Source organism: Bemisia tabaci, chromosome 1 (assembly GCF_918797505.1).
Source record: "Bemisia tabaci chromosome 1, PGI_BMITA_v3".
Taxonomy (NCBI): Eukaryota; Metazoa; Arthropoda; class Insecta; order Hemiptera; family Aleyrodidae; genus Bemisia; species Bemisia tabaci.
This window is the reverse complement of record NC_092793.1, coordinates 89,402,623-89,417,336: the sequence shown is the minus strand read 5'-3', so window position 1 is coordinate 89,417,336 and position 14,714 is coordinate 89,402,623. Positions and strand designations below refer to the sequence as shown.

Below are 14,714 nucleotides of genomic sequence, written 5' to 3'. Positions count from 1 at the left end.
TGTCAATTCGAGCCGAGAAAATTTGCATTGGATACTTCATAAAAGAACCAAGAATTAATGAATAATTAGCAATGATTTAATCCTAAAAAAATCTTATTTGTGATGCTTGATGTATGCAATTAATGTTGAAGAAAGCTGGTATTTAACATAGGTTTACTGGTTTGCTCGGTGAATTTTTGTAACTTTCTCGCGAAATGCTCTTGACAAGCGCCTGCTAAAAATAAAGTTAGCTAGAATTTCGGGTAGGTACACGGCTATTTTTATTGCTTTACTTCATGATTCTTTGGTTGCTAAATCTGAAGTTTCCATACACCCCATGCAACTGGGGCTTTGCCTGCCACCATTTGGATAAAATGACGTTTAAAGTCCTTGTTTGCAGTTTTTTTCATAAATACCTAAATGGCGACCATGCATGAAGAAATGTCCCGGATTTAGCTGCCTAGTTTTTGAATATAACCTTAACCTAACACTTTTAACCGACTCATTCGATCCATGCAAGGACGATTTTTTCATGTGCCTGTCTGATGGGCATAACGATATCGTTAACTTGATATGACGAGACTTGTAGGAAATGAAGATAGGTATGTGATTGGTCGGCTGTGTCTATCGCACGACGGGCAAACACCGGGATGTCTATTGGAGCTCTTTGTCGTGACAAGTTATCGGCTCGCTATAAAATCATCTCTTTCCTGGCCGATAATCAGTCTATTGTTCGGCCCGATCAATCTCTCGTGTTGTGATAGCAGATTGTCCGATTGACACAGCTGGCCAATCGAAAAGCACCATTCCATCTTACTGGGTTAGTCAGCAGACAAACGCTTGATATCAAAAATCCGTGTGATGCGAGAGAAATGAAGACACTGCTCCAACGTGGAACATTGGCTGCCAATTATCCTATGATTTGAAACGATGAGACTTTATGTTATTTTTCTACAGTGTACTCGTGTCATGGCGGTTGGGTGAGCGAGAACGGAAGTGAGCACTACCTAATCACGACACCTCTTAGCAGGAGCTCCAGGGGGCCTCGCCGCTATTGTTTCACGTACCGACTGACAGAGGACGGTACCACACTTCGCTTCACCAGCAGCGCCGACACTTGCAGGCGAGGCAATCTTGCTCTGCCCGCCCATGCCATCCATGGTGCCTCCTTTCCTGATGATGACATCAACCTCAATATTACTTTAATAGGTAAGCTGACGTATACTCTTGATTAAATTTCACGATGTTGAATATTGATGTTAACGCTCATTGGCGAAAAATGGATTGCCCCAGCAGCGAAAATTCTAATACCTAGTAGTGGATACCATATTCAATATCTATACCCTGTTAAAAATGTCCCACAGAGGTAAATGGTAGTTTGGCTTACAAAAAAACCTGACGTAACCATGGGCACCCCGGTCTTCTTCATGAACGTCCCAGTTTCCCCCATGAGCACCCTAGTCTTCCCCATGGGCATCCCGGTTTTCCCCACGGGTATCCATGAGCTCCCATAAGCCCCTATGTAATCTCCATGAAAAGTTCATGGGGGCCCCTGGGACATTTCCGATAGGTATATTTTATGCAGTATTAAATACTCGTATCTAATAAATCCCCAAGTAGCAGAGGTTGCAACAACTTGCAACAAAATCGTTTGATCCTTGCAACTAATAGATCGATGTGCAGATTGCCTACTCTCTCCCCCGAAGGAGCTATCATTGTTGGAACTAGTTGCAATTAAGTTGAAACATGTTTCAACTTCAAAGTATTGCTGGTTGCCTATCTTTAGATTTTAAACAACTTTTGGTTCAGCAATTTTGCAATCTCAGCAGGTTGCAACTTTGTCTTCCGATCAGATCGCCGAAAATCGGCACTTATCGACCAAAAGTTGACCGTAAGTTGCAACTTTGTTGCAAATAATACCAACATTATTTCAACTTGTTGAAACTTTTACATTGAAAAATGCTACTTGGGTCGTACTATGTATCGAATAATTGCACGTTGTACCTATGTTCGCCAAAAAGTTAAACTGCTGCTTCTTTTTTCAGAAATCACAAACTGATGATTCTTACCCCTACTTAGATGTTTTTTCAAATAATTCACACAACTTTAAAGGAAGAGAGAATTTATCACAATGGTTTTAAACATATGTAGGTACTTTTAAATTAAAGCATTCATACCATTGTGACGAAGCGGGGTTCTGATACATCAAATCTCAATCAGAGAGGGCTACTTTTTGGACGATTTGAGGACATAATAGCAGCAACGAGTAGCATTGGTGTTCGTGATTTAATGTTAATTTAGCTCACTAAGGGGACGTATTGAGGTGGATCTTCAGCTGTAGTTTTGAAAAAGTCACGTCGCGCTGCTAAAATCTGACTCCGAAATCCGTGATACTTTAAAAATTACAACAGATGCATTAAATTCTGAGACTTACAAGTTCCAGCAGCATATCGACGGTGTAAGTCGGCAATGACATAACTCGGTTTGCGACGTCGCAGACTTCCTATCATATTTTATTTTCTATATGGATACCTACCCAACGGCAATTCTTTAAAATTGCCGTGATTTTTCTTCTCTGTGCGAAGAAAATTCTGCAAACACTTCAAGGAATTATGTTAATTTGTTCTCCTTTAAAAAAAATAACATAGAGGCGGAGATTTTCAGACACAGCAAACAAGTTATGTGATTGCCGACCCATACCGTCGATATGTCAGGAATGTTCAAAACCAAACACGAGCATTTTAAGTATAATTATAATAAAGACTGAAACTTGATCCCAATATCTCTTATGGGATGCCTGTAGGTGCGAGAGGGACAGTTCATGGTGGGAGGGAGATATCTGCGACCGCTGAGAGAGATCACTCGTGATCTGTCGCATCAAGGTCATATTGCTTCCCTCTACTTTTTCTAGGAATAGGTTACAGAGTTCCAGAATTTACTATTCATATCTTTTTTACAAAGTGCCAAAGGGAAGAAGAATGTCATAGCTAGAACTTATAACACTTCGATTTTAACAGAAATCCCTTTAGGTACTTTTATATAAGTTCAAGCACTTACGTCAAACTGTACGAAATTTAATGACGTGACCCTCAAAATCAAAACACAGCGGTGGCGCTCCCTGCGCGGAAAAATTTCTTACTTCTCGGAGCTATCGATGTACCAATCCTCAGCCAGCACCGGAAGCAAGATCTATCCATGTAGGTCAGTCATTGCGCAGATGTTGTTCTCATGTTTTCTCAATGCATAAAACTGTGTTCAGTTTTACAAATTTTCATTGCACAGTGGTCCAAAATGGGGGAATTGGTAGAAAAATTAAGATCCTCCGTCGAAACTTTTTAAAATTGAAGTAAATCTGTCTCTAGTAGCACATCTTGTAATAAAGTTCGAAAAAAAAAAAAAAAAAAATTAAAACTGGTAAATACGAGTACGAAGGATGTACGTAAGAACACTCGTAAAAAATCAGAGTCGGAGAACTTAACGTAAAAACGATTTGGCAACTTTGCCCCCCCCCCCCTATTACTTAAAAACCGTTCGTATCCTTAAGCTAAAGTTTTTACCAGAGTTTTCGGGTATCATATGGTATCGTTTGGGCCCGGTTCCAGAAAAATCCCCGCGGTCTGAAATTGTGTCAAAAATGGCTGTTTTTAGCGTCGCTCTTCCTTACTTTTAAATCCTTTGAAACTTCCTGAGTTTCGAAAGGAACGTTTAGACATCAGCATTGAGGGTTCCGATTTTGCCAAACTTTTGTTTTTTCATTTTTACAGTTGACTCTGCATCACCTATATTTACACGCTGAATCTTTATCACAAAATGGCTCGTGCAGCTTACGCTGACTTCAAAAATCAATTAGAATTATAAAAACGTAAATTTGGCAAAATCAAAACCCTGAAAGCTAATGTCTAAACGTTCTTTTAGACTCTCAAAAAGCTTCAAACGGTTTAAAAGTAAGATATTGAAATGATTCATCAATAAAAAATTAGCTTTCTTCTCATAAGAAAAGCATTGATTCCTAGCTTTCTGGCTTCCGCGGCAGTAATCAATAATACTGACGTCATGCGCAGAAGATTCTCATTTTGGATCAGGGAATGACTGACCTACCTACATGGATGGATCTTGACTGGAAGGAAGTTTCGAAAAGTCCTTCACGAGGGGAAGGTACTTAATTTCTTTCAGATGTGTGATTATCTTTCGTTTAAGCAGCTTAGGGATTCATGTAATGCTTAGGTACCTACTCATTACTGTTCCTCCCTCTACTTACACTATATCCCTCCTTGCGAAGGCTTTTTTATTTTACCCATCTTATGTGGTATTTAATACCTACCAAGAAAAAAAGACACTTTATGGAATAAAGATTCTAGGAGGGGGAGATTCTAGGATTAATATTAGGATTTTCTTGACAGGTCTCTTTACATCATAGGTACTTAATGTTCGTGGAGGAAATGAAAGTAATGATGCTTTTTTTACAGGTAAGTGCCTAGATGCTAACAGAGCTCACAGTACCTCGTCGTTCTCAATATTCTGTCTCGCTATCATCCTGTGGCACTCAACAGTTAAATGTCTTCTCAGCTGCAGATGACTGCCATCAGCATCGGACTTATTTTTAGATTTCTTTTAGATAGACTATTCTTCTTGCTGTAATTCTGATTTTCAAAATGCTCCCCAGGAATTGCACCATGATCTTGCCCTCATTGTTTTGTAAAAATGTTATTGTTTTCCTCTTCTTCCTTTCTCAGGGCACAGTGTTAAGTAAGTTTCTATTTCTGCGTTAAGAAGCAGAGAACCGACCCTCAAAATAAAACTAAAATTTGGCGTGACTTACTACGGAGAGATAAAAAAATATATACCTATACAGATATGGGTGCACCCTAGTATATCTTGTTGCCATTACTCGTAAAACCAAGAATTTCTCGCAGGACTGACAAGCCTGGTTCAAAATTTTTTGACAATTGCCACCCGGCCAGTAGAGATTCGTACCAGAAAATGGGCCGTACTTACATCCTCAATCTGATCTTTTGAATATTTTTTTTAGTATTCAAAAGAGAATTGCCTCTTGGGTCCATAACACTCAAGTTATTGGAAATCGGATAATCATAGGAGAAGAGGAGGCGTCAAGGTTTAAACTGTAAAAAAAAAAAACATTCTTGACTCATAAAAGATTTGTATAAAGCATAGACCTACGCAGGAGAATGAAACAGAACAGCAGGCTCGCATCAAATCTTTTCCCGAATTTTTTACCGTCAGTTGTTCGGGTCCTGTTTGATGCGGATTCCCCGAAGATGATTGATTAAAAAAAGAGAGGAAAAAAAAATCATGCTATTCTGTAAAAATTAATTTGCTCGGAAGTTACTTCCTTGTTACTAATTCCTCTCATTCTGACAATCTCGGTTTCTTCGAGAGACTTCCTACCGGTACAATCCCCAGCTGTACTTTTTTCCTTTTCATCATCGAGAGGCAAGACCAACAGGAGATTAGTACATTTCAAGGGCAGAATGACTGAATAAATACTAGATAGAGAATGGGGAAAAGCAATTCGACAAAAATAGAAATAGTTGTGTCACTGATGGTTTCAAGATACCAAGGCCGGAGAGAATTGAAGACAGGAGGGATAAAAAGGAAATGTGCCACTGAGTTGGTTAATGTAAAACTTGTGAGACATAACGAAGTATTACAATGTACCTAAAAATACACCATCATATTCAATCATTAGGAGAGTGAATGCCCTAAGGCTTTATAGTTTCAGACCACCAGCAATACAGGGTGTCCCAAAAGTCCGTACCCCCCCCCCCCCCCCCCGTAACTTTTAAACGGTTGAAGATAGAAAAACGATACTTTGGGAATGTTTCTATCTTAGTGTTGAACTGATTTTGAACTTACAAAGATAATGTTAAGGAAGAGAAAGGGAATTATTGGCTCATTTCGCGAGAATATCGTATGACCTTTAAAATTACGTATTTGGGGGTCCAAAACCTCCCTTAAAATTAGTTTGAAGTAATTTCTGTGATTTTTACTTGAAATTGCTTACAATTTGGTAAATTTTCCTCTTTTATTGTTTTCTTTACGATAATTTGACCGGAGATATGATTTTTTGAAAATAGGTCAAATTTGACCTTTGACCTATCATAACTCGGTCAAAAATTAAGATATTGATTTGCGGTTCGCGCCAAAATTCTTAGTTTTTTATGCTCTTTCGAATGAGGTATCACAAGATAGGGGTTAGGGGGAGCCCCCCCCCCTGTGGGGGGGACAAAAATTTTGACCCCCCCTGGGAGATGGTCTCCTTTAAGATAGAAACGTTCCCAAAGTTTCGTTTTTCTATCTTCAACCGTTCAAAAGTTACGAGGGGGGTACGGACTTTTGGGACACCCTATATATACATTCTAGACTAGAAAAAATTCCAAAATTCGTAAAATCAACCTTGAGAGAGTTGAACTTTTCTTTTTCAAAAAATATATATATATAAAAAAGAAAATGCTGATGTAAAGACTGTATTACACATACAACGAATGCAGAATGATTAAATAACGAGAATAGGATTTTTTGAAAAAGGTATCCAAACAATTTTAAGTATCTTCTTACCTACATAATGAGAGAAATAATCGTTATACGTATGTTGCGCGACGATGGCGGAGTTGCCCATTCCGCAGAATGGGTATGGCCGTTGCCCACTACGCGGAATGAACAAAAAAAAAAAAACAAACAAACAAACAAACAAACAAAAATTGCTCCATTCCGCGATCGGGGCAAGTCGATTTTATCAGAACTGGAACAAAGAATAACGAAACTGAAGAAAGGCAAATTTTCCTTCACACTTAGCCAGGCTTAAGACTGGCAATGGACGAAACAAATTCGACATTTTAATTAAAGACCAATATTGTAGTGAGAGGAAGAAATTTTTTTTCTACCATTGGCGTGTTTAACAATGAAGGCAATGGAGGTTCAAATATTATAGTCTCAGGAAACATGCCAAAGTATCAAAATTATCATTTACCAAAAAATCACGGGACTTTTGCGGTGTTTTTTCGGGAAGAAAGAAGTTTCCAGTTTGCAAGAAAAAGTCGGGAACTTGTTATTACGGACGTTTACTGATGGATTCGCATGCAAATCGGTGCCCTGGTGGTTTCTGGGTCGCAAAAAATGACTCTTTCGCATTAAGTTTTTAAAATGCTGAATACTTTCAAATATCGGCCGAGTTTCAATTGGTTGGTGCCAAAATTCTTAGTTTTTAATGTCCTTTCATAGTGGTATCACAACACAAAGTAGACGTAACATTTCAGAAAAAAAGTTGTGGCCTCCCACCCCCCGAGGAAGATGTAATTTTGACCCCTTCAGCAGATGGTCTCCTTTGAGATAGAAACATCCCCAAAGTTTCGTTTCTGTATCTGGAACGGCTCAAAAGTTAGGGGGGGGGGAGTGGGGAAGCGGGACTTATGGAACACCCTGTATGTATAAAGGGGTATCCAAGTCATTTACCACCCAAGTAACTTTTTCTTCTGATTGATACAGAAATTTGAATTCGGGTACCTAAAATGCAGCGAAGTTAAGAATTTTTAAATATTTTCGCTTTCAGTAATGGCATTATTGCAACCCGGAAACCTGAGCTAAAAAGTTGTCTAAATCAGATGTCTGGCTATTCCTTGTAATACATGGATTATAAGAGAGCCCTCCTGCACGATTGATTGACCGCCGTGCAATCCTGTCAGTGGTTTCCGATTGCATAAAACCAACTTTGATCAACTTTGAGCGGTCGGATCTCAGAAACGAAACGTTTCCCTAAGATGATCTTGTGCCTGGTAGAGAGGTGATAGGTTGAACTTTCATGTCGACTGGTTTTTGTTCATATTCCGCCGTTTCCATGACTGTAGTAGGAAAACCAAATTTTTGTTTTTAACAAAAACTGCTAAAACCGCGTAAGTCCCGCCCGGTGCCAAGGAGGTAAACCCAAATAACTATACACCGTTCGAAAGCTTTATTTAAGAGAAACATTTCAAGAAAAAGTTTATTGAAATCGGTTGAGATGCAGCGTAGTTATGGATTTTTCAAGGTTTTCACTTTAAAAAATGGCAACGTCGCAACACGACGTTTTCTTAGCAAAACCGCGACCAGTTGAAACCGTCTCAGGAGTTACTTTATCACGTCAACCGTTCAAAATGTGAAAATGCGTTTGGCCATTTTTGTCCGTTTTTCCATACACCTCTTTTGTCACCACTTAAATACGGTACCTAATTTATGAAACGCTGTGACTTTAAAAGTGGATTTTTTTGTGAAATAGTCGCATACTTGAACTCAGCAACCCAAAAAATTACTACCTAATGACTAATGTTGCAAGGTTTAAACATAAGGTACCTACAAAATAATTTAACGCCGCTAGGTCGGGCTATGGGACCATGGTGTGCGCCACTGCGCCACAGTGCATCTCGATCTCCATCAGTAAAGTTATTTAGCTGGTACCAACTCGACACGGTGATTTTCTGTTGTTCTCAGTGCTGTTTGAGATTTGTTTACTTGTAGGATTCACAGCCAAAAAATGTTTGCTCCATTTTTTCGTACTGGTAAAATATGATTAAGTTTACTGAATATGACAATTATGGTGTTTCGTGGACAGGATGAGTACGAAAAAGGAGTATTACGGTCGCTTAATGATGAGAAAACTGGTGTACTTAAAGCGGCCAAGAATTTTTTACGACGTGCGAGAAAAATATGAAATTGCAGAATTTAAGGGTAGATCAAAAATATCCCGGCGAAAGGATGGGAAATTTATGACTACCAAGTCAAGAGCTCCGGGCATGGTAACAGATATTCATACCTTCTTGAACCATAAAGGTAAGAAAAAACATACTTAAAAATATGTGAAACTCAGGGTCATATTCCTAGGTATCTTATTACAGCTTATTATCAGTGTGAACGATGCGCGGCAAAAATGAGGAGAAAACAAACCTGGCCTGGGGCTGTGGTCAATCCAATCACCGCAGATTCGTTAAATCAAAGAAGGCAGGTCCGATCTAATCGATTTTCCAACGTTGACCGATGGTGATTTTAAGTGGATAATACATGATCAAGAGTTGTTAAGTAAAATTGGTTTCTTAACGTCATTAAAGAGTAAAGAGGCACAATGAGTAGCCGATGTTCTTATGAATATTTTTTAGACGTAAGTAGGTGCTCCCCAAATTTTGCAAAGCAATAAGTAATGGACCAGAGTTCACGCTTTATTGATAGAAGAGCTGGCTTTATACTTTGGCCTGATTTAGTTTTAGTAAATGACAGGCCCCGCTATCCTCAAAGTTAGGGCTCAGTGGGACAAAGCAATGCCCTTGTCAAGGATTCACTATAAGTCCTCGCCACGAAAAGTGGCGGGTGAGGGGCAGAGCCAGTCGACCGATCCAGACTATCGTTGAAGGGTTGAAGCGCAGGTATTGGGCCAGTCGTTATCCCGTCTTAACTACGGGCCAATACGTGCGCTTCAACCCTTCAACGATAGACTGGACCGGCCAACTGGCTCCGCCCCTCACCCGCCACTTTTCGTGGCGCGGACTAATGGAGCTTATTGGCTGAAAGACAATACTAAAGAAAATGAAACTCCACGGTGGGCAAGAGGGCTGAAATTTGTGCAATGGGATCTCAACACCTCGTAACATGAGACAATAAAAAATGCAACTCTGTGGGGCTGTCTTTGGGCACAAGGCCAAAATCGGTTTGCAAAGTACCTGTTCTGCCGACAGGTTTTTGGGAAAAAGTAAGCACCGGTATTCGATGCTTAAGTATAGCCATAATAAACGGGTGTGAAATCGGAAGGGCTGATAATCACTCTGCATATAAGCAAGCTAGTGACAACCGACGAAACGATAATAACTCAACAACAAAACGTCGAAAATGTTGAAATAGTCTCTTAACATACCTACCTAGCTCAAGTTCTCTTCTTCTCGATGCTGAAAATAAAGAAGGGGCGCCACTAATTATTGAAGTCATATCAGCCACGGCGGTAATAACCGATGAGACAACAATAACACATCAACAAAACATCGATAGCGATAATTATCGCTATCTAAAATTAATATCGAAAATACGAATGAAGCCTCCCCTCAGTCTGACCCTTTGACAGATTCACACCCACTAGTAAAGATGCGACAGCCAGCATGCGCAATTTGAAAATACGAGCGGGGAAAAATATCACACTGGCTGCGAAAAAAAAATGCTTCATTGTACCGTTGAAGACTATGGTTGCGGTTCCCGTCTCGCAGTTTGATTGCGGAAGGGAAGACCCTCTATAGATCGGCGTCATAATGGAGAAGAAGGAAGAGAACTGTAAAAGCGGCACTGAAGGCGGCATCATCAAAGGCGAACGCTTCTGAGGAAACAAGATTCATGGGGTTAAAAATCGAATCGGTTCCGGAAGAAGTTCTGACCATACGAGAACTAGTGACAAAACACTTTGTTGGTCACGATCAGGGCTTCAAAAGATGTTACTGCAAGAAGAACGATTGCAGAAACCAAGCGCTGCACATACCTACATTCAGCACTGGGTTTTATATGTTTTAAAAGCATCTCGTCTTGTCACCCTTGCGCGTCCTACCGAAATAACACCGAAGTTCCGTAATTTTTTTTTTTTTTTTTTTAGCAAATTTATAATTTTGATACTTTAGCACACTCATATTTTGACCTCAATTTCTTAAATTTCTAAACACGACAATGATAGGAAAAAAATGGTTCTACTTCTCACTATAATGTTGGTATTTAAGTTGAAATGTTACAATTTTTTCCTCCATTACCAGTTCTAAGCCTGGATACGTGCGAAGGGAAATTTGCCTTTCTTCGGTTTCGTTACCTACTCTGCCGAAAATCGACTTGTCCCGATCGCGGAATGGAGCCCATTTCGCAGAATGGGCAACTCTGTCATTGAGGTGTAACACGTGCGAGATAAAAATAACGAATGGACGTCCCTGGTTTCCCTTGGAGAGGAACTTTCACAAAAATTTTAATTGATTTCCTGAGTAAAAGATAAGTACATTACAAAAAATAGGAGCATTCAAGAATTTCTCATTGATAAATCATGTGCATCAACCTCCCATTATGCAGGATGTCCCTGAGCACCCAGATCAGGCCTTTTTCTCGGTTGATTTAGGTCGGACGAAGTCAGCGACCGCGAGATTATGTAGGGAATCGACCCTAAGGAATTCGAATTTCATGGTCTGGTAAACCTCCCAGCCGCCCTTGGGGGGAAAATGGGGAGTCACGATCCTAGAATTCGGGGTTCTCGATCGAATTTCCATTCGATTTCATTAAAATTGAAAAGTACGAAAAAGTTCACGTGAAATTGATCCCTAAAAATCCAACATCGGACCACTTTACGCCCAAAAATGATCCCATATAGAGGGGGACAGGGGCTCCCTCCATAATTTCCCCTTGGTCAAAGACGCAGATTCTCCGGATAAAGATTGTTAACCAGGAAAACGACCCCAAGGAATCCGATTTTTATGGTCCCGATGCCCCCCTAGCCTCCCGTGGGGGGGGGGGGTTAAAATGGGGGGCACAATTTCCCCTGACTTTTGAAATTGTGCCTTCTCCATTTATCCCCCAAGGGAGACTAGGGGGACTTCGGGACCATAAAAATCGGATTCCTTAGTGTCGATTACCTAGTGAACCATCTTTATCCGTAGAACCTGCGTCCATTTTTAACCAAAGGGAAATTATGGAAGGAACCGCTGTCCCCCTCTTTAAGGGATCATTTTTGAGCGTGAAGTGGTCCGATTTTGGAATTTATGAGGTAGATTTCATGAGAAATTTTTCATACTTTCCAATTCTAATGAAATCGAATCGAAATTTGATCGAGAACTCCGACTTTAAGGATCGTGGCCCGCCCCCCCCCCCCCTTGCCTTCCAAGGAGGACTGGGGGAGTTTCGAGACCATAAAATTCGAATTTCTTGGGGTCGATTCCCTATTTAGCCCCGCGGTCGCTGACTTCGTCCGACCTAAATCAACCGAGAAAAAGGCCTGGTACGGGTTCTCAGGGACACCCTGAATAACAGTCATTATTAGTTGTAAATCCCTTATTTTAACATACATACAAAAAGAATCTAAAATTGGGTACTACTAAAAAAAAATCCCATTTTTGTTGCCAAATCGTTTTACTTCTGTACTTTCGAAGTCTTTGTATAAAAGTTATAAATAATTTAGTTTTTGGATATAATGTTTACTATTTTTTTCAATTTTTTTACATAAATTTGTTATTAATGTATTAAAATATCACTGTTTTGCCAATTTTGAAATACTTAAAATCATCCTCCGCTGCTGCCAGTCTGAATGCATAGTGTCTCATCAATCCTCCCATTCCTTTGGTAGAAAAGAATATTTTTAAATTTAGATGAATGCGCTTCATTTGAAAGGTTTTCCTAATTCTTCATCCGAAAGGGGCCGTCTTGTGTTTGTTTTGGATCCTGAATGTTGAAGGTGAGTTATTACAGCATTTATTCAGTAGTCACATTTTAAGTCGGAGAAGACTCTTCAATAAAATCCACATAAAAAGTTGTGTTTAAATGCACATATTGCAGCTTGAAAAAGTTAATCTTCAATTGGATCGGGGGCCTTAAAATCGGTGTTTTGAAGAAAGTCGGAGCATGTGTATCTTAAGTCAGGGTAGTAGAAAAGGCACACAATGTTTCCCTTCTCCACTCCAACCCAGTGCTGAGTAACGTTAGAGAAAAGGCGCTTGACTTCGGACGCTTTCACACGAGACGCAAAAGTCTGCCTCAAAATAATTATGTTTGACCCCTCAAAAAACTATGAGATTAGAATAAAACATAATTTCAGACTTCCGGTGGCACAAAGGAAATTATTCCATTATTCTTTAAGGTTCCAATGAAAGTTGCGTGACATTGGAAAAAGAAAAAAAAGTGGACATTGGACGTTTTTGCATGATTTGAGATCGCACGTCAAGAAATGTGTTTAGTACTGCCTAGAATGCATAAAATCGATTGCAATTACATAAAGTAGGGTGCATCAACGTTGAACAAAATTAAATTTGAGCTCACAGATAAAACCAAGCAGGGCCTTGCCTGGGCCGGGAGGCAGAACTTCATTATTTTTTTAGATAGAAATCTACTTTCACTTTCCCTCCATCTTCATGTTAGGACAAAATTCTCTTAAATGACTGCTTCCTATTTGTCGGAATCCCCTCCCTTCTGTATTCTTTTCGCAAAAAAAAGGTGATAACTATGCCCTAGAAACTAATGGGAACACAACACATGGAATCTAATAATTTGACATCGGAAGTTTTCGCATGATTTTGAGATTCGGACCCCAAAGAAGGGGGGAAAAACCCAAAAAGTAGGTCAAATTCGTCTGCGCACAGATGCGCCAACCCTTGAAGATGACAACGAGCCCAAATAGTCGAAATCCAAAAAAATGGCCATCGGACGTTACTGCATGTGCCGATTCAATTGTTACTTTTATTTCAAGTGTTTGTACTGTGTTTTTTGTATCTTGTGTACTTATGATGACACTTACAAATATGAAAATCCAAGACTGACTACCTCATTTATGTTTTGGACACTGAATCTTATTTACTAATGAGCTTTTGCTTATCTGCTCGGTTGTCCTCCCAGCCCCTGCCATTTCCTGCTTTACTTAGTTCATTATGTTGATGAGACAGGCCTTCTTTACCTCCTGTTTATTCATATCATACAAATTTAGTTGAATTCCATCTTACATTTATATTACTATCAATTCAACAATCCAGTGGAAAAGCTCTATCTGGCCTCCTACGATTTACTCAGAAAACTCAGGAAGGAACAAAAGGACATTATAGGGATGATGAGGGAGGTCTTTTATGGGATAAATGACCCTGGGGGAAAAAGCCTATAGGATACCTCACTTGTAGGACTAACTGTAAAGGGGGGTGGGACCAGTAGGAAAAAGAATTAAGAAAACTTGACACAGGAAAAAAGTATTAAGGAAAAAATATTATTCGCCACCAGGGTGGGTAGAGGTAAAGGGCCACATAAGTCAATGTGTCGCAACTCTGTACTTAGGTCATCAAAATGTTTTGTTGAAAACTAAACCATGTCATTTGTGATGAGAATGTTGAACTTCATCATCAACGGGAGTTTCAGAAACAAAGCAGCAATTTTCGAAATAGCAAAACAATGTCTTCGTTTGTGATTAAACAAAAGCTTTTCGGGTAAAATTACCCCCCCCCCCCCCCCCCGCATAGCTGAACCTACGAAACTTCGACTGCTCAACGTCAGAATTCAAAATACAAAATCAAGCATTTTTTTCCTGTCAGCATTCACGAGCTGTAGAAATGATTTACACATGATGTGCAAGTAGTAGAGGTTCACCAAAAGTTGGCTTTGGAAGTTATTTTATCTGTAAGGGAGAAACTGACTTTAGGTGGTGAAAAAGAAAACACAGAGTTGGCGGCTTATAAGTACTTAGACGTGCCGTGAACCTAGGATAGGACAGGAATCCAAATTCGTCATCTTAAAATCGTACCTTGTACTTCAATGTAATGATCAAAAACGGGTTCTTTCTTCTAAAATTGATAGATGGGAGCCTCTCAACATTTTCTCCATTGACCAAATTTTTTCTAAAAAATAGCTGTGTTAGTCGGATGCAGCTTTCTACCCTATCTGATAGGGCAAACGGCCGTAAAATACTTATTTTTTTTTTTTTTTTTTTTTAAAAAAACAAAAATTACAAATATCCACGATCGTTAATGTTACAAGCCAAAGGTTTGAAGTAA

At 39.6% G+C, this 14,714-nt stretch overlaps 1 protein-coding gene across 3 annotated transcripts in view; it reads left to right on the top strand.

Moving 5' to 3' along the window:
- Positions 1-14,635, top strand: part of LOC109035778 (uncharacterized) — a 75,101-nt gene extending 60,466 nt beyond the window's left edge. For 2 of the 3 annotated variants that reach the window (XM_072306463.1, XM_072306462.1), the window contains exons 11-12: positions 937-1,188; positions 4,446-14,635. In XM_072306463.1, the coding sequence (XP_072162564.1) occupies positions 937-1,188; positions 4,446-4,555 (362 nt within the window). In that variant the 3' untranslated portion in view covers positions 4,556-14,635. Of the gene's footprint in view, positions 1-936; positions 1,189-2,024; positions 2,127-4,445 lie in introns of all 3 variants that reach the window. The other variant, XR_011900874.1, reaches the window with a different exon arrangement.
- Positions 14,636-14,714: the final 79 nt, after the last annotated feature.